This window comes from Cyprinus carpio, chromosome B5, assembly GCF_018340385.1.
Source record: "Cyprinus carpio isolate SPL01 chromosome B5, ASM1834038v1, whole genome shotgun sequence".
Taxonomy (NCBI): Eukaryota; Metazoa; Chordata; class Actinopteri; order Cypriniformes; family Cyprinidae; genus Cyprinus; species Cyprinus carpio.
In genome coordinates this window covers 5,642,483-5,667,576 of record NC_056601.1, presented here as the reverse complement: position 1 = coordinate 5,667,576, position 25,094 = coordinate 5,642,483, and the positions used below count along the sequence as shown (strand labels likewise).

At 38.3% G+C, this 25,094-nt stretch overlaps 3 protein-coding genes across 5 annotated transcripts in view; 2 read left to right on the top strand and 1 right to left on the bottom strand.

Moving 5' to 3' along the window:
• emid1 (EMI domain containing 1) overlaps window positions 1–10,069 on the top strand; it is a 59,858-nt gene extending 49,789 nt beyond the window's left edge. The window contains exons 10-17 of one of the 3 annotated variants that reach the window (XM_042723855.1): window positions 2,287–2,376; window positions 3,475–3,527; window positions 3,608–3,670; window positions 3,755–3,799; window positions 3,870–3,914; window positions 4,099–4,110; window positions 6,680–6,764; window positions 8,457–10,069. In XM_042723855.1, coding sequence (XP_042579789.1) covers window positions 2,287–2,376; window positions 3,475–3,527; window positions 3,608–3,670; window positions 3,755–3,799; window positions 3,870–3,914; window positions 4,099–4,110; window positions 6,680–6,764; window positions 8,457–8,593 — 530 coding nt within the window. In that variant the 3' untranslated portion in view covers window positions 8,594–10,069. Of the gene's footprint in view, window positions 1–2,286; window positions 2,377–3,474; window positions 3,528–3,607; window positions 3,671–3,754; window positions 3,800–3,869; window positions 3,915–4,098; window positions 4,111–6,679; window positions 6,765–6,972; window positions 7,064–8,456 lie in introns of all 3 variants that reach the window. The other 2 variants (XM_042723856.1, XM_042723857.1) reach the window with 2 other exon arrangements.
• A 740-nt stretch (window positions 10,070–10,809) lies between these two features.
• Window positions 10,810–13,504, bottom strand: rhbdd3 (rhomboid domain containing 3). The gene is made up of 5 exons (XM_042723858.1): window positions 13,037–13,504; window positions 12,570–12,953; window positions 11,730–11,859; window positions 11,431–11,643; window positions 10,810–11,348 (listed from the first exon to the last, which is right to left on the bottom strand). Exons 1-5 carry the CDS (start codon window positions 13,197–13,199, stop codon window positions 11,186–11,188), a joined length of 1,053 nt encoding a protein of 350 aa, XP_042579792.1. The 5' UTR covers window positions 13,200–13,504; the 3' UTR covers window positions 10,810–11,185.
• A 201-nt stretch (window positions 13,505–13,705) lies between these two features.
• On the top strand, window positions 13,706–22,853 carry ewsr1b (EWS RNA-binding protein 1b). Its single transcript, XM_042723854.1, has 16 exons — window positions 13,706–13,816; window positions 14,748–14,784; window positions 14,888–14,939; window positions 15,649–15,808; window positions 17,351–17,534; window positions 17,942–18,207; window positions 18,290–18,425; window positions 20,142–20,179; window positions 20,540–20,572; window positions 21,032–21,144; window positions 21,259–21,388; window positions 21,515–21,628; window positions 21,716–21,842; window positions 21,975–22,072; window positions 22,186–22,402; window positions 22,506–22,853. Exons 1-16 carry the CDS (start codon window positions 13,801–13,803, stop codon window positions 22,540–22,542), a joined length of 1,758 nt encoding a protein of 585 aa, XP_042579788.1. The 5' UTR covers window positions 13,706–13,800; the 3' UTR covers window positions 22,543–22,853.
• The last annotated feature ends 2,241 nt before the right edge of the window (window positions 22,854–25,094 follow it).

Below are 25,094 nucleotides of genomic sequence, written 5' to 3'. Positions count from 1 at the left end.
GTTCTCTTCATCAAAGAGTCCTGAAAAAAATGTAGCATCTCAGTTGTTTTCTACATTGATTTTTTGACCAAATAAATGCAGCTTTGGTGAGTATAAGAGACTTCTTACACCCATGAAAAAATTGTTCCAACCCCACAAGTTTGAGCAGTATACAAACGTTTGAGTTCTGTAAGAATTTTTTTATTTTTCATTCTTGTCACAGACTTTGTTTATTGTTTGTGTTCTACTCTTCTTGTATTGTTCTATAATCATCCTCATCTTCTTTGGACTATATGTGACAATCCTATTTTTGTGGCTGCTTATCAAATAACAAAATAAATATGAATGAAGTTGGTTTAAATTGAAATTATTTTGTTATGTAAGAAGAAACAGACCACGGTGCATGCGATAGAAGAAATGTAGGAAATCATTTCCCTGCAAAGGCAGTCAGTTATAGAGTTTTGTGGTCATTATACAACAATATTTGACCACAGAATGCCACAACTGACCAATCTGAATCAAGTATTCTGGAGAGCTGTTACATTTTACCCGCTTTGCTGTTTTTGGACCCCATACTAACTCGCTCTCTCTGTCTGTCTGGCTTCAGGAACTGTGTGTGCTGCACTCTCCCATGTGGTTCTTCAGATTTTTCACACCTTTAGAATCGAGTTGTGAGGGAAATTGCTGTAGTGCAGAACCAGATGGATGCATGTGGACACACACACACACACACACACATTGTAGTCAGTTGTTTTCAATATGGAATAGGTTCAGCTGTGATTGCAGGCCAGTTCTGCAAGTCTACTCCTCATTAGTAGCCAGTCATGGGACGGTCAGTTCAAATTCATCTACGTATTACACTGATACTTCCTGATTGTGCAATGGGAAACTTCAAATGAGTCTCAAATGAATGTGAATAGAAAAAGAGGAATGGATTAAGGAATTAGTCTAACTTAGGGGCATCTCTTCTCTCATTCCCCCTTTTTTCCTTTCCCGCCGTTGATTAAAATGGCAGGTTTCAGGAGGTAATGCAGGCTAGACTCAATAGTCACATGCTGGGAAAAAGGCCTGTCTGTCTGCTGCTGATGTCACTCAACCATTTCCAGATGTGCACAGCCAAAACAGCAGGGTAGAGCAGGAGAAGTGTGTGTATGTGTGCTGTCTTGAGACTTACACTCAGTTAAACTATAAGCACAAGGGAGTGTTTTAGAATAGAAGCAATAATATTTTAGTGTGTGTGTCGTCACTCTCGAAAAGGACTGGCCCATGTAGAGGACTGACTCTTCACCTCAGCTCAGCTTTATTTCTGCTCTCTGTTGAAGGGGACACAGCCCAGACCTCATAAAGTTTGAGAATTTTAAGTTTTGGGGTTCTTAGAACTTTATAACTCAGTTAAGGCTGTTATTCCCATGATTCTACCTTCAAAGTAATCAGGACAATTAAAGGGTCTGCAAGGGGCTTCTATAGACAAACACTGTCTTTATTGGAGTTTCCTGTCTGGGACTAAGCTCAGGGATGCCCTGCAGCCACTGAGACTGCAGCAGCAAACTCACCTGCTGGGAGGAGACAGACAGACAGACAGAGAGACAGAGAGAGAGGGAGATGGGAATCTGCCATTGCAATTTCAAAGGCTGAATCAGTACTTAGCCTTTCCTCTCTGAGAACATTGCCAGCAGTTACAAAACATCTATTATGTCTACTGTGAGTAGAGTAGCAACAGTAAATTTCAGAGTACTTTATTGCCATGATTGTGATATTGTACATACAGTATTTCCAAAGCACCAATGCACACGACAAAAGCAGTGACAAAAAATAGGAGAAAATGTATTAATACAAAAATAAGCTGCCAGTAAAATATATCAACAAATAGGAATTCAGCAGTAAAAAAAAAGAGAACATTTTTTGGCATGTTTCTATAATATGTTTTTATTGGTTGATTTTATAAATGTATAAAATATATGCTTTGATTTTCAGGGTTTCGGGCAGAGGGGTTACAAAGGGGGAAATTACAGACCACACAAGAGAAAGGGACAAAGAAAACCATTAGGCTGTGATACAAAAGAAAACCGCTGGCTTGTATTTTTATGTCATTTTTGTGATTTAATTCGCCTTTCGTGACAGAAAATAAAAAGCCAGCACATCAAAATGCCACAGCCACTTTTATAATTTATGGTGCGCTAATATTTTACAACCTGCTACAAATGACATCACTGGTTATTCTTGTTTAAACAGCACCGTCTACAGGCAAGTAGCCATAATGACACTTTGCTTAAGATCCTGGACATCGATTTTTATTTTTCGTTACAGGCCTGAAAAAAGACAGTCTGCTTCATAACAACTTCCCAGACCTCCGAGTGACCCCTTCAAACGGACCACCAGGTCCACCTGGACCCACTGGTCAGTGAATCAGAATGATTTTCTTCTAGTTTGTTTTTATGTTTATTTGCTAGCTTTTTGCAGTATTTGTCTATATTGGACATTTATACCTAATTTAAACTAAGCTTTTGAAAGCCTGATTTGAAAACAAAGAATAAACATCTGATGAATTTATGCCACATACTCACGGAATGTTATATGTGATTATATGAAGGTAATTTAAGACTTCTAAGTAATTTTATTGATAAAAACATTTACTAAAAATTCAGTTGAATTTATATAAAATCGGCATAGTATGTACAGAACCTTAGTGAATCTGCCTTAATGTCACTGGGCAGTTTTTTTTCCCCTGATAATGTCTCAACATGAGATTTGCAAACTCATTGTTACATAATATTTGTAAAATTTCAGCCATTAGTTCTTCAAATGGGATATTGAAACATCACACAGCAAAAATGCCACTAAACTCAAACTCAAACTCACCTTACTCTAGATAAAATATGACTCTGTGTTGGATGTGAACTGCCATCTGTTTAATGCAGAAAAGCATTCTAAAAGCTTTAGCACAAGCAACCATCTTTAACATGAGTAACACTATTTGCATGTTATCTCAGCAGGTATTAAAACAATGAGCCATTCTCTGATATGTCACTAAATTTCAGCTTTTGCAGCTTTTGTTTTGTCTGAATTAATTATCAGTTTTATCAAACACATTTCAAAGACAAAGCCTTTAATTGTTAAATAATGCTTGCTGGTTGATAAATTTCACCTAGAAGTTCCTGCATAATTTCAGACCATTATATATCCATAATATCCATAACTTCTTTGAGTTACTTTTAATTATTAGCTGTTTTGTGTTAAAAGATGTTTTCCCATAGCAGCATCCATCAGGTATATTTAAACTCAAATGTGATATTTGAATTGTAGGAACTTGTTTCTGCAGGTTAACAAAAGAAAGTAAGCCTGAAATGGACAGTTTTAATCATTATTCTATCATTTAAGTATCACGCTGGACATCATAATGTTTTCCATATGTTGTTTCGAGCTGCATCATGAAACAGTCAGTGCAATGCCATAACGTCAGATCATGAAGGGTTTATTCAGATGTGTCTTTTGCAGGTTCTCCAGGACCGATAGGACCCAGTGGACCACCAGGCCCTATGGGACAAACTGTAAGTTAAAGGCTATTCCTTATGTGAGCGTGTGAATATGTATGTGTACTAATCACATCATCTTTTTCTCATGTACTCAGGGAAAGCCAGGAGCTCCTGGTTTGCAAGGCCCTGTGGGACCAAAAGGCGAACGAGGCGAAAGAGTGAGTGCACAAGCATAAAGCTACCCAGAGTGCAACACTGCCTGAACATACTGTGCAGTTCTCACCCTTAATTTACCTCCACAGGGACCTCTTGGATATCCAGGAGAGAGAGGGTTCAAAGGAGAGCCGGTAAGACTCCTGAAGCCATACAGAAACTTTGTATAAGAAATAGATCATTACTGACACCTTTTCTTCCTAGGGAGCACCAGGACCTAAAGGAGAGCCAGGGGAGAAAGGTCTTCCGGTAAGACAAGCCCATCAGGAGTCCTGTTAGTTGCACACTCACTCCCTTTGCAGGAGAGAGCGTGGGAGAGAAATGATCAGTCCCTGAGCACACGAGTGCAGGGAAAATGTCATTCACTGTTTAAATGCATCGATTTTAATGCAGCAACAATCTCTTTCCTTATACCTGCATATCGTTGTTCTAGAGCGAATTGAACGTAAGATCATAATTTTGACATTTGCCATGATGATTTTGTTGTTCTTGGTTTTAGGTTTTCATTGCTCATCCTGCCATCCATCTGTGTTTTAACATCAACAATCACGTTAAATCCATCAGTGAAGTTTTCATCTTGATAAATGGGTGCAGACTGATTTCCATATTTTCAATTTGTGGAAAATATAAGCCAAATTAAAGAACGAATGAAAACTCCACTGAAAGGATTTGCTCCACAAACGCTGTTCATTGCTTACTTACAGTACTCACTGTTAGCACATTATATGTCTTGGTTTTTTGTGCACTGGTATTGTTTCCATATGTTTCTGAACAAGAGGTTGCCCTTTATGGCTGATCTGAGACTGGTTTTTGGCTTCTTACTGTCTAAAGGGGGATTCTAAACTAGTCTCATGTTAGCATACAAGGGCATAATCTATTTAAAATGTGCAGTGATGTTGTTAATGTTGTTGATTTTGATTGGTTGGTGGTTGGGGCTGTCTCTGAGTGTTTCCCCTGTCCTCTAAAGCTGATTCCTTTTCGTTACTGTCTCCATGGCTGCCTTTCACAGCCACCAGTCTCTTAGCTACCAACTCTGGCATATACCCAACACACAGAGAAGTTAAATCTTTGCTTTGTCATGCTGTTACGACAAAGAAGAAACATTGTACTATTGATATAACCTCTTTGTGTACACTATTGTAAATTGATTAATGTGGGTAGTCCAGCAACCAAACCGCTGGGTCAAAACTGCAGGGGGGGAGAAATAAGAACAAACATCTTCTTTGCAAGACCCTTTGCATTGTGTGTTGTGTATATGCTACAATTTAGTATTTGCAGGGATTTGGTGTGTGGATGGACGTGTGGATGGATACAGCTATCCCTCAGTGTCCCAGAGTGCTATGCTGCATGATCCCATCTCATTGTGGTGCTTGTGATCTTCCTTTTGCCTCCTCAACTTACATCTAACCATTCAGTTTGGAGTTTCGTAGCACTGAGCAATTACTAGGCAAATAATGTTCTGTTTAATTGCATTATGTTATCATACTCAATCTATTGTGAAAGGCTTGAAAAGCCTCTTAGTTCATAGCAAATTGATGTATGGTTTCATGCATGGCCTGCCGAACCCAGAAGATTTGTGTTATTAATCATAAGACAGATAATTTCATTAAATTCTATAGGTGTAGCTTCTCTAGACTCCTTAGAGATGTATATATAACATGTATAAAGACCATACAATTATTTGAAGATTAATCTCTTCACATTTATCAACGTGAGGCCAAGCGCTCATATAATACCATGGAGAAAGATTCTGGACCATAGCCATACTTATGTCCCTTAATGAATATGGTATTTTTTGGAAGAAATGATATTATATATTGTTTGCTGTTTTATTTGGCTAGATGAACTACCTCCTGCTCTCACAGGCACTAACTTTTACATAAGCCTTACATACATAACTCTTTCCTGAGTTCATCAATAATGCCGTTTTTCTAATGTGTGCTTGAGCTTGGGACTGTTGTGTAGGATGTATGTTATGTGAACAGTTTCTTTACACTGTTCAAGGAATGCCTACCAAAGCCACATAACCGAGTATTTCAGCAGATTTTTTGTAAAAGGGCACAAAGGTTTTCATTTAGATTTGTTTTTGATGTCCATGAATCCATGAATCATGAGAGAGAATTTCTTGAATGCAGATTGAGTGAAATATCAAACCAAGAATTTGAGAATCCGATTTGACCTGAACTGGGAAATCTTTATTGATACCCAATTAAAATGCCATGAACTTAAAATCCCTGTTGAAAAAAAAAACAGCATATGCTGGTAAAGTATGTTTTGAAGTATGGCAGCTGGTTTGAGCTGGTTTAAGCTGGTCCTGAGCAGGAGCTAGTTGCTTAGAACCAGTTCAGACCAGCTGCCATGCTTCAAAACATACAAAACCAGCATATGCATTTTTTTTTTTCAACAGGGACTGTCAGAATTCATCAGGCATTTAATATGTATCATATAAAAATTATTAACTGGCTCTGATTGGACACCAGTACTTGATAGACATGTCTTCAGTGTGAGCTAATTATGGTGGCTTTGGTGTAAGAGCATCTTTTACCTTGAGATGAGCAGACTAAAGACTAAAGAAATGTATACATAGTCAACTAAGTGCAGTCCAGATGACTCTAACATCTCTTTAGTTTGAAGGAAGCTGCTCACCTCTTGGTCTTTCAGTAACATAGTCTGAGTGTACTGGGAATGTTAAATGCATGTTTAAATCTAAAATGATTGAACATTTGGTATTGATTTGCTCTAAGGAGCCTTTGGCCTGCAAAAAAAAAATGCATGCTCTTTAGTCAAGACTTACAGCATGGCCACAGAAGAAAAGTATGAGAAAAGACAGGCAGAACTAAATCTGATGTGTAGTTAACTGGAGTTCTGTAGTGAATGGAGCTGAGAACTTAACCTGCTAACTACGGTAATGGATTGAGATTAATGTAAATGATTAACAGAATGACTATGCATCTTGGCTAGCGCTTTTGTTTGGCTTGTGCCCAATACCTTGACGGCTGTATCTATCTCCACAGGGGGATGGGATACACCAAATCCGCGAGGCCCTGAAGATCTTAGCCGAGAGGGTTTTAATCCTCGAGACTATGATCGGTATCCATGGTGAGTAGGAGGCCAGAGGTAGATTTAGGTCCATTTTAAAGGACTTAGGACCAGGGGTCAGAGATTTCAGTGCATCTTTTACCCCACAACATCTTTGGAAAGCCAGTGAAGAGCAAAGTGTGGCGGAGGACAGGGGCCAAGTACTCAACCTGCCATCAACAAGCCCAACCCCCCACCATGCTTGTCAAAAACTCTTGATCTTTGATAGGACTTTAATTTGAAGAAGTTCCAAGACTTGCAGGCTGACTTAGAGCTGCTGGCTCGCAGGGTGCAGCTGCTGGAGGCGATCATCTGGCCAGGTAATGTCCGCCTCCCCTAGTCAATCTACTGCCATCTCCTGGCCAGTTAGAAGATGAGCACACAGGAAGGATTATATGAATCCAAAAAAGACTCCATCCAGGGCCAGACTCCGACAGTGTTTCCCAGTTACTACCTCTCATAAAGCTGATATGCAACCACTAGGTATTTAGTAGATGCTTTCCCATCTATAATGACTTACAGTAGGCTACATTTACTATGGAGATAAAGCTGCTGCAACAACCCAGTTTCAGTGCCTCCCTCAAACATGCAGTGTGATGATGGGAACCACAGTAAATCACCCCAGTAATTCATGAATCACCCCTTCTGAAGTTTGAACCAACATCCCTTGAATTACGAGTAAAGATTTTACCCATTTCTTCCTGTGATTGGAGAGCCATCATTACCCACCGAAACACAGCCATACCACAGGGCTCCAGACTCAGAAATCACTAGGTTGAAATTGGCTACTAAAAGACAGCACTTAGGAGCCAAATGAATTCTTATTTGTCAGGTTTCTGAACTGCTTGATAAAGACTCTTGCTCAGACGTTGTATAAACCAGGGTGTTCTAGTTATCATGATTGTATTTTTGCCATATATTCATGCATTTTGTAAGAATATTTATTCCTGTTCGGGAAAAAAATAAAATATTATGTTGATTGTCTTACATTCCCATACAAATTTTACCATACAGTTGATTAAAACCTTTAAATGGACCTAATATTTAAAAATAATAATAATTTGTATAATTTTTTTTATTTATATTAACAATAAGAAGTATTTAGTTTTTATCAAGTTTTTTTTTTACAGTCGATTCTGCCTCACAGATGGACCTTACTGTGCTAAACAATAATCAGTAATACTTTTAAAAATATATAAAATAAATATTTTTTAGAATATAATTTATTAATTTATACAAAAAATCTGTTTTGAGACTTTATCTAGAACTACAATAATCTCTAATAATTTGCATATGAACAACCAGTCATTAAATAGACTGATTTAAGTCTCCAATTTTCCAAATCTGAAATATATATATATAAAAAAATCTAATTCAAACTGCTAAAAACAATCGGTTCATAAGAGTAATTTGTTCATGTCTTGGGCATCCATCCTCACATCACCATAACTTTTTATGCAGCTTTTCTTGCAGATCTTTTCATGACTATCACTAATAGTTCCTACATTTTTTATTTATTTTTTGCAACAATTTTAGTCAGTCTGGGGCCCTGTAACCACCCTTCTTCATCTCAATATGGTATAACAAGATCTCAATAATACCTCCATATGCCACATCCCTTAGAATGAACTGAATGAATGGACTTGCCACTTACAAAGTATTTCGAGTAAGAGATTAGCACTTAGCAGCCTTAACTCTCTCTTCCTTCAACAGAACCAGATCTAGGGTCAGGAGATGGCCTCTTTGGCACACCGTCTCCAGATGTCTACCGGATTAAGAGGGCAAGAATGTCATCTTTCCGAGTCAATTCTCCCTTAATCACTGCTGAGACCAAGGTTCGAGGGAAGTAATCTGCATATTCCAAAGAGCGAAGCCATCGTTTCCATCTCAATTTCATCATCAATAAATCACCTGAACTGGCAACAACTAGGGTTGCAAAAAGGTGAAAATCTTCCAGTAAATTTCTGAAATATTCCAGAAAATTTTGAAAAAACTTTCCAGATTTTTCACATGGATTCCAGGGATTTTGGGAAATTTTCCACCCCTTTGCAACCCTAGCGACAACTACACAAGTCTCCTTAGACACACACATTCTACAGGTCCAACTGCTTTGGAATATTTCAGTTAGTCAAGAAGGGGGAGACACCTCAGGGAAGACCAAATGGTGCTGTATAAATTAACCACCTCTAATGGGACTCACAGGTTCCTAGCACCTCTCCTCTGGCAAAATATTGTGGTTTGCCATCATGTTGTGTCACTCTTTTGACATAACCAAATGAACAGAATTAGTCTCAAAAACAACTTTTCAATTCGTTGTTTCACATGAAAAAGGAAACATGTTTTAAAATATGATATACAGAAACAGTATTGGTGCTTGTGTAATTGTTTAACAAAATTGTGGGCAAAAAAGGGTACAAAATGTGATGGAGATGAGGAACTTTTTTTTTTTTTTTTAGGAGAGCATCAAACCATATTATTAGTCTTTCCAGCTGCTGTTAGGAGCTCATAGTAACTTCAGCAAATGTACTGTATGACAAAATGCACATAACAATTCTGCTATTCTGCCAAACTCCACACTTTCCCCAATGATAAAAACTGATTTCATATTCCGTTCCTTGGATTAAATGCACTATGTAGATAGAGAATCACCTTTTTTTTCTTTTTTAAGAGAAAGTACAACTGAAGGACAAACATGTATAAACTTTAATAGACAGTTCTGTGGTAATAGGCTTTGGGCTTGGGTTCCCTCTTCCTTTTTAAACAGACTAAAGCTGTAACTAGATTTGAATTAGTGAAAACAAATTGTTTCAATGTTTTTTTTTTTTATTATCTTTTGTTAAAACATGGCTTTGAGCATGATTTTAAGTGGTTCTGGATAAAATTTCAGGATTCTCCTCTAGTTCAGGACAACAATTATTAAGTAACCCTAAAATAAATAAAATAAAAATGTGCAATTGTGTGAGCTAGAGGAGACAGAACCATAAACCACACAAAATCCAACTGGAGCACAAGGGGAAGCGGGAAAACTACTCATATAACTTGAATTCTGTTTTCGTGTTTCATGCATGTCTTTCCATCACAGTTACATGCACAGGACTGGTTTCCTTTCTCAATACCTTTCCATGTCTTTGTATTCCTATATAAATATTGTTGTATTAATTATTTATAGATGACTATTAGCAATTGATGTTTTCTCTACTCTGTATACCAATTCATGTAACGTCGCCTGCATTTTTCCATTTCTAGCCTCTTGTGTGAATTTGTCTTGCCAGTGTGCAGAGTCTTACCAACTGATGTTAAAACAAAATAAACTTTGTGTGTTTCTATTTTTAAGACAATCCATGTTTTTATTAATACTCATACAACCTGAATGTTTAATTTGTGATATTTTAATGAAGATTCTGTAGCCAGGAAACCTTGACTAAAATACTGACATATGCACATGACTCTCCTGGCCTGACAGTCTGCTAATGTGGATTTGATGATAGCATGTCCGTGGAGAAGTTTCTTGGAACGTCCATGTCTCATCCACTGGGACAGTTTGGTTGCTGTTCGGACCGTTTTTCCATTCTTTAAACTTTTATCATAAAAGCTGCCAACACCATAATATAAATATATTAATTTTCCACACCACCCATAATCCACTGGATTTTCTGTTGCACATCAGCAAATCATGAAGTAGTAAATACACAGTAACAGTTCACCTTGAAGATCGCTGCCTTGCTTAAAGTAATAGTTCACAAAAAATTAAAATTTGCTTAAAGTGTACTCACCCTTAAGCTATCCAAAATACAGCTGAATTTCTTCTTCGGAACAGGTTTGGAGAAATTTAGCGTTATGTCACTAGCTCAGTGATGGAGTGAGTGGGTGCTGGCAGAATGAGAGTTCAAACAGCTATTAAAACATCACATTAATCCATAAGTAATCCATACGCCCCCCAGTTCATCATTGACGTCTTGTGAGGCAAAACGCCAATCCATCAAGACCTTTTCATTTCAAATGAATCCTCTATCCATAGTCTTTTCTGAATCGGGAGAGAAATATGCACAGATCTGGCAGAGTTTACAAGTGAAAAAAGTCCTTATAAATTATGGACACATAATTTGGCAAGAAGTGATGGTTTAATGTTAAAGCGCCTTAATGATAGATTTGTTTATTACAAACACACAACCTTTCCCTTCACAAGATGTTAATTGTTGGACTGGAGACACATGGATGTTTTTATTGGCTGTTTGGACTCTCATTCTGATGGCACCCAAGGGATGTAATACTAAATTTCTCCAAATCCGTTCCAATGAAGAAACAAACTAATCTTCATTTTGGATGCCCTGAGAGTGTGAATTTTCAGCAAATTTTCATTTTTGGCTGAACTGATGCTTAAGTAATGGAATGATATAGAGCAATCCTATAGTACAGCTTTAATTTGAAGAAGTATCCCTGAGCTATGATGCTGATGATGACTTCTTTCCTTTTGAGATGACCACAGCCTCCTCCCCAATCTGATCATCAATAAGCAGAGAGATTGCTCCATCCAGCTGCCCTGTAGCGGCCAGTGCCACAACAGCTTTCTCTGTGGGGAAGCCCATCTTCTCTAGCTGTTGCAGCCTGAAAGTGCAGGAGTTTAGATAGATGAACAGCATTCAAGAGCTCACTGTAGAAGAACCAGTCATGTACAGTATGTACTAACCGTATAGAGGACACTGAGGACTTGGGTACTTCCACTTTGTCCACAAGACCTTCAGGCACGTCGTGGAGTGATGCTAGTATCCCTGCTCTCAGCATCTCCTCCTCTAACAGCTGTGAATCGGTTCCCATCAAAGGCTCCTGACGCCACTCAGACACAGAATGCTGCCATGCAGAATGATCTTCCAACTGGGATCTACTGGTTGATGGCTCTGGTCTATTACAGAACAATAATATAGCTCAATCATTCTAGTTAGATTATGCAATAAAAAAAGGAATTATTAGCATAAAGTTCACAGTAACCTTATTGAGGTGTTGTGGTAAACAGGCAGGTGTGGATGAGAGGTAACAGGGATGTAAGCCCATTTTGGCAAGCAGGCACAAGCACCCAGTTTCTCTATCTGCTCCAGTATTTCAATAAACTCATTATTGTCTGTATAATATATTAAGGGCATTACTTTAATGAGTTTATAAATAGATCATTTTATACCACAAAGTGTACCGCAGTGGTTCTCAACCAGGGGCCTCAGCAAACATCTAAGGAGGCTGCGGGGTGACTTAACATTTTTAATTTATATATATATATATATATATATATATATATATATATATATATATATATATATATATATATATATATATATATATATATATATATATATATATATATATAGCAATAATTGAACTCTACATACTCTAACTCCGCTAAACAAATCACATAAAATACTATATATATTAAATTAATTAAAATGACCCACAAATTAAAAATCTGTCATCATTTACTCTACCTCATGTACTTCCAAACCTGTATGACTTTCTTTTGTGGAATATTGGCAATTAGTTGGCAAGTTTTGGTTCCCATTGACTTTCGTTGAATAGACAAGAAATGCAATGCAAATCAATGGGAACCAAACCTGTTTGGTTATCAACATTCTTCAAAATATTTAGCAAACAGGTTTGGAATGACACGAGGGTGAGTATGTGATGAAGAGTTTTTGGGTGGACTATCACTTAAACCACAATTTCTGCTAATAAAAAAGTTTGAAAACTTGAAATATATCGAAAATAGTCTCTATGTGGGGCATTTGAATATTGTGTTGGACATCGGGGATTCTTTAAGTCAGAAAAGTTGAGAAAGGATACAGCTGAGACCCAGGCAAATGGCATAAAAGTGCAGCAGGCCAGGAGCACTGGGAAGCAGGAAGAGGTCGAGGATCAAGAAAAGCCAAGGCAAGGACCAGACAGGAACAAAGCGCAAGACTCTCTTCTGCTTCACCTGCCGACACTGAGCTGTGAGCAGGGCAAGGTGGGTGGCTGAGTAACCACTGACCCTGCTGGCTTCATCCCCGGTAACAAAGAGGAAGAGGGCATAAATAGGAGGAAGGAGCACAGTAGAGATGAAGGAGAGGGCTAGGAAGACAAAAGTGCCCCATCTTCTCTCCTGACAGGGCCCGAGCCACAGCAGCAGAGTGATGTTGTAGAGAAATGAAGTTAACTCCTCATTACTGAAGGCGTAGAAGATGAAATCTGCAATACACAAGGGACATCAGGAACTGAATGTTTAGAATCTGGAATCATAGTCCTGTAAGTTATATTCGTGCATTGCTTACCATAAAATCCAGGAAAATCCCCGCCTGGTCCTAAACTTAGACTGGCGTGAATACCACAGAGCCAAGTCGACAAAATTAATAGGAGTATTAAAAATGTTCCACTACAATAACCTGGACGGTTTGATCCAAACCACATCCATGCCGAAAAGAGATGATCAAGCATTGTAAAATGAAAAACGCATCACCTGACAGTTGCTATCATTACAAGTATATATCTAAATAGGCAGGAATATCATAATGTATGTATTCATGTTTCCAGTTTCATTTCACTCCAGGTTTCGACGCTGGCTATCTGCGGTCTGTTTTAACAGATATATCTAACCATGAGAGTACTTACTACAAAGTGCACAAATATCCAATGTGTTATAATAATTTAAAAAATAATAGTAATAAACAAGTAGGCTAAGACCAAGCTACACCAATAACCACAATGTCATTTGCAACCCTTTTTATTTTGACAGCGAATAACTTCCTCTTACGGGCAAGCGCATTGGGGGAGTATCCAAATATGTTTAGTAAAACGTAATTTTAATACGCATATTTATGGATTTGTTAAACTATATCTAACTGTTTTATGCAGATTAGTTATTGATGGAAGCAATTGTATAGATAATCAGGCATTAACACGTTAATAATTACAAACAGAGATTTACATCCGCCACCCTCTACACTCGGTGTGTTGGTATGTTCCATATTGACTTCACGCAGGCGCACTTGCCGCGCATGCACAGTCGTTCACATCGCGTACGTTCTCCGACGGAAAGATGGCGTCAGTTTCGAGTGAGTTTTTTTTCTTTCTCTCGTTTATGTCGTTTTCATTTTTAGGATTTTAGTACTTTGCAAATGCTAGACATTGTCACAGTTGAGGTAATTGTTAAATAATGTTAAGAATTTGGGTGTTTTTGTATAACCGACATTCCTCGAGCACGCGGCCTAAGATTTGTGTTTTTAGGTCAAGGTGGTTGTTTGAAGCTAGCGGATCGTTAGCTCGGCCCAACCGGTTTTAAAATCAGTTTATATTATACTTAGAGCATAAATTCATCACACCATCAAAATAATTTACTGTAATGTGTTTTCATGTTCTTTAAGTGCCTAAATAGCAAATCCAGAGCTCGTTTCAACAAGTAAACAGTGGCTAGCAGGCGTGGTTTAAAAACAGCGGGATAAAGAACGCAGCCACCTCGACGAACGCAATGTTTAGTGTTGGTATTGCACTCTTGCTTTAGTGTTGGGAAATAAACTTGCACCTGAGATTTGGTTTCTTGCAAGTCTTGTTTTTGATGTTTTTTTTCATCGTCAGTTTTAGAGTTAAAATAACGCGAAAACGCAAACGTTCAAATGCATGGTTTTCTTAAGTTTATCGTACTTAACTAAACTAAATGTAGTTAAATAACTAAAATATAAGTGTGGTGATTCAATATCACGGACCCCTGTTTCTTATGAATACTTTAGTACTTTAAACAACTGGCCCTGTCTTGTTGATATATGCTTTGTTCCAGCTGAATAGCTGGAATTCAGCAGGGGCTACACTTTATTGTCTGTGTTCTGGTGTTTGCTCAAGTCATGCATGTTTCTCCCTTCGTTTTTGGAATATAATAAAATGCTAACGTTATATGTGCAGTCAGTATGCATCTTTATTTTCCTGATGTTACGCAGCTCTAACTGTGTTTGCAGGAATTCTAATCTTTTGTAATTGTTTACTTTCCTGTAGATTATAGCAGCTACAACCAGGCTGGTGCACAGCAGTCGTAAGTCCACCTCCATTAACATGCTATATACCTTAACACAATGCATGCTTTTCATTATCTAAAAAAAATAACAAAACATGCATAAAATGCACATCTTAAACAGGTATGCCTCATACGCCACCCCACCTTCTCAGGGCTATGGACAGACTGCACAGGTAAACCTAAACTCATCAATCATACAAATTTCTGCACATATGCTGTGTATTTGTTCGATAATAATTTATAGTTTTCAGGTAACGTCACATCCTTACAGGAACGCCCACCTGGAGGGCAAAACAAGGCTTTCCTCCATTGACTGACAGTTGTTTTTTTTTAGTTTTTTTTTTTAGGTTTGAATCAAGTAGCATGAAACTAATATTAGAAGGCCAAATTCAGTATACAACTTATTGATGATGCATACTTTTTACATGCAAGCGTATAAACCCAGAATATAAACGCAATGCACAAACATTAACAAAAAAATATATACAGGCTCATCTGCTTGCTTGTGTAAAGTATGCATCATCAGAGAAGTGTGTACTGAATTCTTTTCGATCGTTTGAATTCATTAAGGCACTTTAAGTGTTTTTTACATTAAATGTTTTATATTGTCCTACTCTTTTTAGTAATTGAAATATTGCAGCGGGTGCTTTGCATTTTGTTTACGTTTTTATTTTATTTTATTTTTTTATTCTTTTGAGAGGTGGTTTAAATATTAGTGGATTGGAAACTTGACAGGCTTGTGCTGCAGTTCAATGGATGTTTTGCCCTCCAGGTCTTCAGTCATACTGAAACTATGAATTGAGCAATTCTGGTTGTTGTATCTGATGTTTTATTAAAGAGAATCCAGTGGCATTTAATTCTACAAAACTTATTTTATAACAGGGTTATTCTCAGCAAGATTATGGCTCATATGCTCAACCTGCCGCTGCACCCGAGTCCACCTACAGTCAGGCAACGCCCTCTGCTGGAGCGTATGCACAGCAGCAGTATGGATCCTCATATGGACAAGCAGCAACAACTGCAGCGGCAGCAGCAGCGCCAGGTCTGTAGGCAAAGCTTATGATGCTTTTGACTGAAATACAAGTAATCCATAATAATGCTTCCTCCAGTGGAAAAAGTCCAGCCCCTTGTTGTCCTTTTGCATCAAAATCCACCAACATATAACTTTTCAACAATTTTTTAACTCATTAACTTTAAACTGTTCATACATCTCTCCATAATCACACTCCTAAAACATAGAGGAGGATTGATTTATTTTCTTTCATTGGAGCATGCCATATTATGACAAGAGGACCTGTATTTTAGCTGTAAGCAGTAGGGGTGGGAATCTATGGGTATCTCACAATTCAGAGGCCCACGATTCGATTATGATTAACGATGCATCACCATGTTGTCATGCATCCTGTACATCTATTAGGGGTGGGAATCTTCAGGCACTTAATGATCCGATTCTGGGAGTCACGATCTGATTCCAAAAAGATTCTTGATCTACATTTTTTTTCCCCCAATTAATTCTTCTGCTGTGCAAAAACATCTTTACAACTTTACATCTTAAACAAAATTTCAGTTATATGCTTTTTGTTTATAGTTGGAATCTCTGTATGTCAGTTCTTCCATCTTAAAAATAGGGGTGTGAATCTTCTCTGGTTTCACCATTCAGTTCAATTACGATTATCATTATCAACTCAATATCACGATGCATCACATTCTCAATTTTCAATATAAAACAAAGCGCCCGTGAAAGTCTGTCAGTGTGCGAGTTTCGTGCATCTAATAGTACTGCATTCCAAACGGCATAAATGAAAGCATATCTAAAGTAAAACACGGCGGGTGGAAGCACAGACTGTCAAGCAATGTGCACATGTCTCACAGTGCCAATTTTGTGCAATGAATCCCGCTGTGTCTCTAGCCCGCACGCGTGTCATATGCAGGAAAAATAAACAAGCTCAGAATCGATTCTGAAATGTTCAGAATCATTGAAGAGAGAATCGTGATGCATCGGTGAAAGGTTTTTTTTTTCTTTTCCCTCTCCAACCCCTAGTAAGCAGTGGTTTGGAGTTAATCTCAATGGTTTTTACAAACATGCAGATTTTCACTTCACTAGAACGTTATTTGGTGGATTGGTATCGCATGGATTGTGATTTTTATCAGCTGTTTGAACACATTCTTAATGGCACCTCTTCAGTGCAGAGGATCCATTGGTTGATGTAATTGATTTTTAAACTTCTCAATATTCTCTTAAAATTCATTTAAAGTGCAATTTTCTATACTTCATTTAGTGTGATTATTTTTTATTTATTTATTTTTTAAAGAAATGCACAGACCACAACAAGGTTTGTGGGGAAATTTGCAAGCAATGCAAAGTGTCTTAGTGTATTACGGTTAAAAGGATCTGAAAAAGCAAATGTGTGTTGACATTTTTGACTTTGGTACTTCCCACACCTTTTAGTTGTTAGGCTTGGAAATTCCTGCTTTCTAAATTGCACCATTGTAGTTCTCTTGTACACATGATCATGCTGTGTTTATTCAGGTGCACATAGAACATGATTCTCAACTAATGTTTAATCATTATTCTCCCTCTCAGCCGCATATGGAACAGCACAGCCAGGAGCTTATAGTCAGCCTACACAGAGTTACGGGGCCAGCAGCTACACCAGTTCAACTGCGGCCCCTGCCACCCAGGCTTCCTATGGCTCCCAGCCCGGATACTCCACCCAGCCGGCCTACTCTGGCTACAGCCAGCAGCCTGCTGCCTCCGCTCCTCAGAGGTAACTGGACCGTCTCCTAGAGCATCACATTAACAGGATGCTGTATAGAGCCTCCCACAGTATTTCCATATGCTGTTCATTCTTCATGCTGAATGGCACTTGAAATGCACAGTTCGCATGCAAATCCCCTGTTTCTTTCTGTAGTTAATGTGTAAGATCAAAGAGGCTGTTTATGTTAATATGCTGATATTTCTAATATGTAACATTTTTTAATATTATCAATGTTGAAAACAGTTGTCCATATCTTTTGTGAGAACAGTTTTGCATGAACAAATTTCAAAAGCACAGCATTTATTGAAATGAGGTAATTCTTAATTGTTTGTTTTGATCAATTTAACATGTCCTTTTAAACAGTATGTACAGTGTGCACACATCTTTCAGATGTTTTTAATTTATCTGTATTGCAGCTATAGTGCAAGTGGCCAGCCGGCCTACAACCAAGGTGCCTATTCCCAGCCTGGAGCTTATTCTCAGCCTCAGGGTGGGTACCAGGCTCAGCAGCCTGGCTATGGGCAACAGCAGCAGAGCAGCTATGGGCAGGGACAGCCACCTCAGCAGCACCAGCAAGGCCCACCTGCTGCCTACCCCCCTCAGGGGAACAGTTCTTACGGACAACCTCAGTACGGCCAGCAGAGTGCATCACAAAACGATTACAACCAGCGAAGCCCTTATAGTAAGTTTTTCACAATTTTACAGTGATTTTAAGTTTCTTATCAAGTTAAGGCCATATGCTTAGTGCGTGATCTCTCCTGTAGGCAGTTACAGTCAGAGTGGCGTGAGCGGAGGCTACCCAGGGTCGCAGCAACGGGGTGGATACCCAGGAGATTCTGGCAGAGATGGTTATGATCGAGGTCCTCGTGGGCGTGGGGGTATGGGCCGCGGAGGCATGGGGTAAGTTCAGACTTTAATGTAACTAACTGTTCAGTGCTCTCCTGCTCGCTCATTTCTCTGAGCGGAATCACTCACCACACGCAGGTGTCTAAGAAGAGTGGAGTTTCTTGTGTAGTTAATCCAACCACTATGATTTGTAGAGGTTTCTATTAAACCACAAAAGATATTGTTGCTGGGATGTTTTATTTTGGTCTTACATATTGCAAATGTTTTTTTTTTTTACGATTACAATTTTGAGGGGCATTTAATTCTTATTCTAAGACTGAGGAATTAATGTATTTGTTCTCACAGCTTACTGGTCTTTGCCTTTTCTTTACTCATGGTTATTTCAATTGTGGCAGCGTATCGAAGATTTGAGTTTTTTCTTTTTTTGAGGTCTTTTATTCAACCGATTTATATTGTTGCAGTAAGCTGCCTACGAAATTAACATTTTGGTTTTTCAAAAGCTGTATGAGGAGATGTACTGCTGTTGAGTTTGAATGGGGATATGGAAAAATTAGCAAACGCATAGAGTCTTGGAAAAATGAGTAGTTTACTGTAATTATCAGAGCAGATGGTGGCACACGATGATGGGTGTTTAAGTTTTGTCCTTATTTACTGGGTTTTAAATTTTAAATGGAGGTTTGTCAATTGAGAGCATGTAGAAAGTAATCTGGTTTCAAAATCCTGAATGCTAGCAGAAGGGATGGTTCAGCGTTGGGAAAAAATTGATCATTGATATAAATTGGTTGGAGTAACCTTGAATGTCTAATTGACAAGCATACAATGAAACACTTTGGTAACCAGAGGTAAGAATGTTCTTTTATGCATAAACAGTTCTTCAAACACTTTTTAGTAGGTGGTTTTTGTTAACCAATGAAACTAAGTATTCACTGACTCCAAACAAAAAAGGAAAATCAAGTTATTTCTGGTCCAACTGAACTTGTTTCAAGGGATGGTGAGCATGCTATTAAACATTTCTAATATTTACATTTTATACACTTTCATGTACTTGAATATTTTTGCATTTGTGTACTGTTCTCATTTCAAAGCCCTTGTTTTAACATTCTTTGTCACATTTATACGCTGCAGGTATCAGAGATCGATGTAAGAACAGCAGTACTTATTCTTTAAGTACCTTTTTCCATTTCAAAGGCGACAACTCAAAGAACCATGGGGAATTTTCTTGATTTGGTTTTTATTTGCCTAATATCTGGATAATTTTTACCAGCATATTTGTGATTTCCTTTTTATATACTTATCACACTTTGTAAATCTTGTGATTTGTAATATATATTTTTATAGCGTGTACTTTTGTTCAGTGCTGACGTTTTATTGTTTTTGTTTTGTTTTTTTGGATTTAAATAGTTAAAGGGATTTTTCCAACTAACAGGATTGCTGTATTTACAATTTGCCTCATTCATTTTATACTGGTTGCAGCCCAAAGCATGAGGCACCAAGCTAACTTGGCAATTCATCCCATTTTAAAAAAGGGTTTACAAAAGGAAATTGTATTTGTGGTCCTAAATGGATGTCTTTTTATATTGTGCAACCAAACTGTTAAGGACCATGTAACTTGTTGTAGACGTCATGAAGCAGCCCAATTAGTTACTAAAATACTGTACATTTATCACATGGGGCATTTGCAAGGTTAGAGAGAGATATTGTGTTCATTTCCTATTGAAGTCCTATGGTTGGAGACTAAAAGGAATATCGCCTTCATATCTTCATGTTTAGCATCGCTGGAGACAGAGGGGGCTTCAATAAGCCTGGTGGTAAGTTCCTAAAGCGTATTCCATTGGCTAGTCCACTCGAGTTAATGTAGAGGCCATTCACGCCTATGTGTCCTTAAGAGATTTCATTTGGTGTGCCACTTTTTACCAAAAAAAAAAAAAAGTGTCCTAATGGTTTATATTTGGATTTCTTCAAAAGTTGAGACGTGTCCTTTGACAGAAGCGTCTTTTTTTCCATTTCATTCTGAGACTCTATTGTGGTCAAGGGTAATCCTGAAAATGGTCATATCTTAATGTATTTAATACTGCTCACAGGTTTTTTGTCTTGGCAGATGGGCAGGTTTGCTTTTAAGATATGTCATTGTCTAATTTGTCTTTCTCTGCTTTGATCCATGGAAACCCAAGGCATGAGGGGTGGAATGGATCGTGACATGGGTATGTGCTGTAAATGATCCCCCTCTCTTTTAATGTTCACTGCAGATAAAAAGTTTGATGCCTTTTCAATCTTTTAAAACAAGGATGCAGTAAAGTGACAGTAAAGACATGCTGTTTTTTTGAATGCTCATTCAAATTAGCTTGAAAATCATGAATGCAGAGTTTCCACAAAAATGTTAAGCAGCAACAACTGTTTTGAACATTGATAAATGTTTCTTGAGCACCAAATCAGCATATTAAAATGATTTTTTGAAGGATCATTAAAATAGAAAACTCGTGTTTTAAATTGTAATTTCAAATATTTCAGTTTTTACTATTTTTACAAAAAAAATTTATCAAAATGCATCCTTGAGTAGCATAAGAAGCTTCTTTCAGAATTGTTAACAGTGTAGTTAAAATATGTATTACAAATACACCTTGGATGAAATGGTAAATTTGATTGTCTCCCACAAACACCAGGGCATCCAGGAGAGCAGGACTCTGAGAACAGCACTATCTACATCACAGGCCTCACGGAGAATGCTACTCTACCAGAGATGGCTGACTTCTTCAAACACTGTGGAGCGTTACGGGTGAGGAGCTACATAACTAGATTAGCCTTTTATCATCCGAGTTCAGCTGTTGTAGTGGCTGCTTTGACGGTTTCCATTTTTCATAGCCATCTTGACCATTTTTGTTTCTCATAGATAAATCGACGTTTAAATCAACCAGCCATAAACATCTACACAGATAAAGACACTGGCAAACCAAAGGGAGATGCCACGCTCTCCTATGAGGAACCTGCCTTTGCCAAAGCTGCTGTTGAACACTTTGATGGTTGGTTTCTCTGATTATTTTCATCTGCTGTGTTAATTGCTTGACATGTATTTGGCCTGTTCGACTCAAGATCTCTTTTCACTTTTAAACATGTTCTCAAACATTAACATGTTGCTCATACCTCAGGTAAGGAGTTCCAGGGCCGGAGGTTAAAGGTCTCTATGGCTCGCCGGAAGCCCATGATGGGGGGTATGAGAGGTGGCATGCCAATGAGAGGTGGCCCTGGGATGGACCGTGGAGGTATGATAAATCCTTAAGCCAGTAGAAATCCGTCAGGTGGGGGGTTTCTCTGTATTGTAATGGAGGCTTTGTATTGTATGCCAACAGGTATGGGAAGAGGAGGGGAGAGAGGTGGATTCCCCCCTCGTGGAGGCCCTCGAGGTGGAATGGGTTGGAATGGGCCTCCAGGAGGCAATGTGCAGAAGAGAGCAGGAGACTGGGAATGTCCCAACTCGTGAGTGAAACAAACCGTTTTGAAGCAGCCAAATTACGATGCATCTGTTTTGCATTACACGAGGCCTGCTGAATAAGCATAAAAACTTAAACGTCTATGTTTCTGGCTATCTAACACTTATCTCAAAAACAGTGGGTGTGGAAATCAGAACTTCTCCTGGAGAACGGAGTGTAACCAATGTAAAGCTCCAAAACCTGAAGGCCTAGGAGGTCCTCCCTTCCCTCCTGCAGGTACACGCAGATATTGAGTCTTCCCTCATCAGCTGATGATCTCAAAGTGTCTGTGACGGAGATTTATGTTGTGTAACAGAAAAAAGCATGATTTGTTTTAATTGTATTTTCAGGCGGTGATCGTGGCAGGGGTGGAATGAGGGGCGGCAGGGGAATGGATCGTGGTGGTCCGGGGGGCATGCGTGGAGGCTGGGGAGGGGATCGTGGTGGATTCAGAGGCGGCCGTGGCGGAATGGACAGGGGCGGATTCAGAGGAGGTAGCAGGGGTGGTCCTCCCATGGACCGAGGTGGCAGGAGAGGCATGGGACCCCCAGGCAAGATGGATATGAGGTGAGCATCATTTACTGTGAGTATAACAAGACAAATGCAAAATGCTGAAGTCTGGGTGATGCTTCATGTACTTACGATGCATATTTTTTATTTTGTTTAACAGGGATCATCGTCAGGAGCGCAGAGACAGACCCTACTGAGATCATGCATCAAGCAAATGGAAATTTACATAGAGGAAAATTTTTAAAGTCCTTTTTATTTATGATTCCATATTTATACATGGTTATCCTTTTTTTTTGCTTTGTTTTTAATTTCAGTACCACTTCGTGGTTTTAGTTAAACCTTTAGGTTGCATTTTTTTTGTATGCAATAATTGCCTTTTTTTTTTCTTTTTAAAGATACTCAGTTGCCCTGTAGTCATCATTTTTGGGGATGTCCGTCTTACATGTCTCTCTATGTAACTATGTACTTTGAACTGTTTTTAAAAAATAAACTTTTCCACCTCCAATCATTTAGCTGTTTGATCCTTTTCATACTGTGGTTTTTGCTTACTCAAGTTGGCAGCAATTATTAATTCATACATGCCATCTATTCATGTGTCTATTAGTTAATAGGGGATTATAGCCTCCTGTTAATTCATGCTTTAAGCTCTTAAATCGGTTCCAAAAGGATGTTTTAAAACAGCAAGACAACATTTATCTGTGTAAATCTAATAACATGCACTACCCTTGTGAATAGGTGCAATTCAGACTTTAACCATTAGGTGTCTTGTTTGTTCTAGTTCTAGATTCGATTACTGCCATGTGCACTATAGAACAGATTTATCTGCTGAATAAAGTAAAATTATATCAGCTCTGTTGTTAGAGCATGACTAAGCCTCCATCAGAGCCTCTTGATGAACATTGGTGCATCTGAAACTATGAATAGATTGTAAGTAAATAGTGTTGTATATGTATTTTTATATTTTTTTTCGTTTCAAGAGTTCAGTTTCTGTAGGGTCATTTTTAAGTCCAATTTTGGAGGTGGAAATGTAAAGCTTTGCAGAGTGTTTCTATTAAAACAAATGCTGCCGTGTGTTTTCTGCTCTGACATTTAATTGTTCTATAACAGCACAAGTTGAAACTGTGGTCTCCTATAAAACTCGAGACCGTTATCAACATTTTACTTCATCTGAAAAGCATCTGGCATGTGTTCACCATGAGCCCTTAAGTTCGTATCTAATTACACTCAGAAATTGAATTAAGCAAAGGTAATTCTCAGTCATAAAATATTTCAAAGCATAAAATGGATCGTTTCATTTCAGTTTCACTGACTGATGCCTTTTTAATGGACATCTTGGAGCCAAATGCTCACTTGCTGGAGAGCTGTGGAATGAACTGCTTTGTGTATGTGTTCGCAGAAAAGCTGATTCATCCAGGCCTCGAAGAATGATCTCATTCCTTCTCTCGCTGTGTGTCCTCCCCTCTGTCTAGCTCTCTTAAAGAAACAACCGACGCTTTTCAAATCAAAACAAGGGCCTCCCTTTGGCTGCACGGCTGCTGTTGGAATCACACGCTGCAGTAGTCCGGGCCGAGCTATTGAAGTGCACACTGCCAGAGCACAAAGTAAAACAAAAGAAAATAAAAACTTTTCCATTATGCTCTCAGGTCCCATTTTAGGGTATCATGCAGACAAGAAAGTGTGAATGAAAGCTCAGTGATGCACAAAAGCTATCAAAATGTCTTCTGGTTGGTCTGCTGTTGTGTTTAAAGGAGAGTGGGTGTGATTTAAATCTGCAGTTGGCTTGTTTGGTGATGTATGGCAAAAACATCCAAGCAAAAGTGACTCTTAAAATAGAATGACATTAGGGAGGGAAGCTCAGGAGTTTTCCTCATAAGGATAATTTCTGATCCACTAGCATTAACATTACAATATATTAGTGAGACACATTCGGAAGGATTGTATTAAACCATGGCATTTAGATATTGCTATTTCAATCATTTTGTCTTCTCATTCACAGCATGTGCCCTAGTGTGGCTTTGACCCATGATTGTTAAGAATTGAGTTTCTGAAGACAGACTTTCAGTTGTCCTACAGCCATTGAACTTAGTGTTTAAAGGAGTCGAATGAGCACTGATTAACATCATGATGATGTCCTCATGTCTGTCTTTTGTCTGCCTATTCAGAATGGTCCCTTTCATTTGCTGATGACCAAGACCATTGGCAGAGTAGTGCGAATGAGCCTGGACTAAAGTTTTGGAGGCCAAACAGGAACAGAGCCTGTTGGATAACCACATTAATTTAATTTGACAGACTTGATTAAAGTTTGGTAATGAGAGTTTTTGGGAAAGGGGATCAAACAAAGATTGACGTTACTGAGCAATGGAGCAGATAAAGTAAGTTAAAAAGTAAGTTTTCTCACTGATCAAAGAGAGATTATCTTTAAAGTTCTACATTGGTCTTTACACGAGTACAAGCTTGTGGTGCAACAAACACCGGTCGGAACAACAATAAACAGGTAGTAAAAGCTAAGAACTGGGTGAAATTGTATCTAAATATGTTTCCTAACAAGTCACCAAATGGCTTTGAATTGCAGATAGAAATATATCAAATACGTAGATGGACTATTTTTAGCGGACGCTTTAAGGTAATTTAAACAACATAATATGTATTACAATAATATTAAATAAATAAATCATAATTTAATGACATTGCATTTGTGGTAAATGGTTGTATAAATAAGTGGGATAGCGTAGTCAATCGGTCATCATGG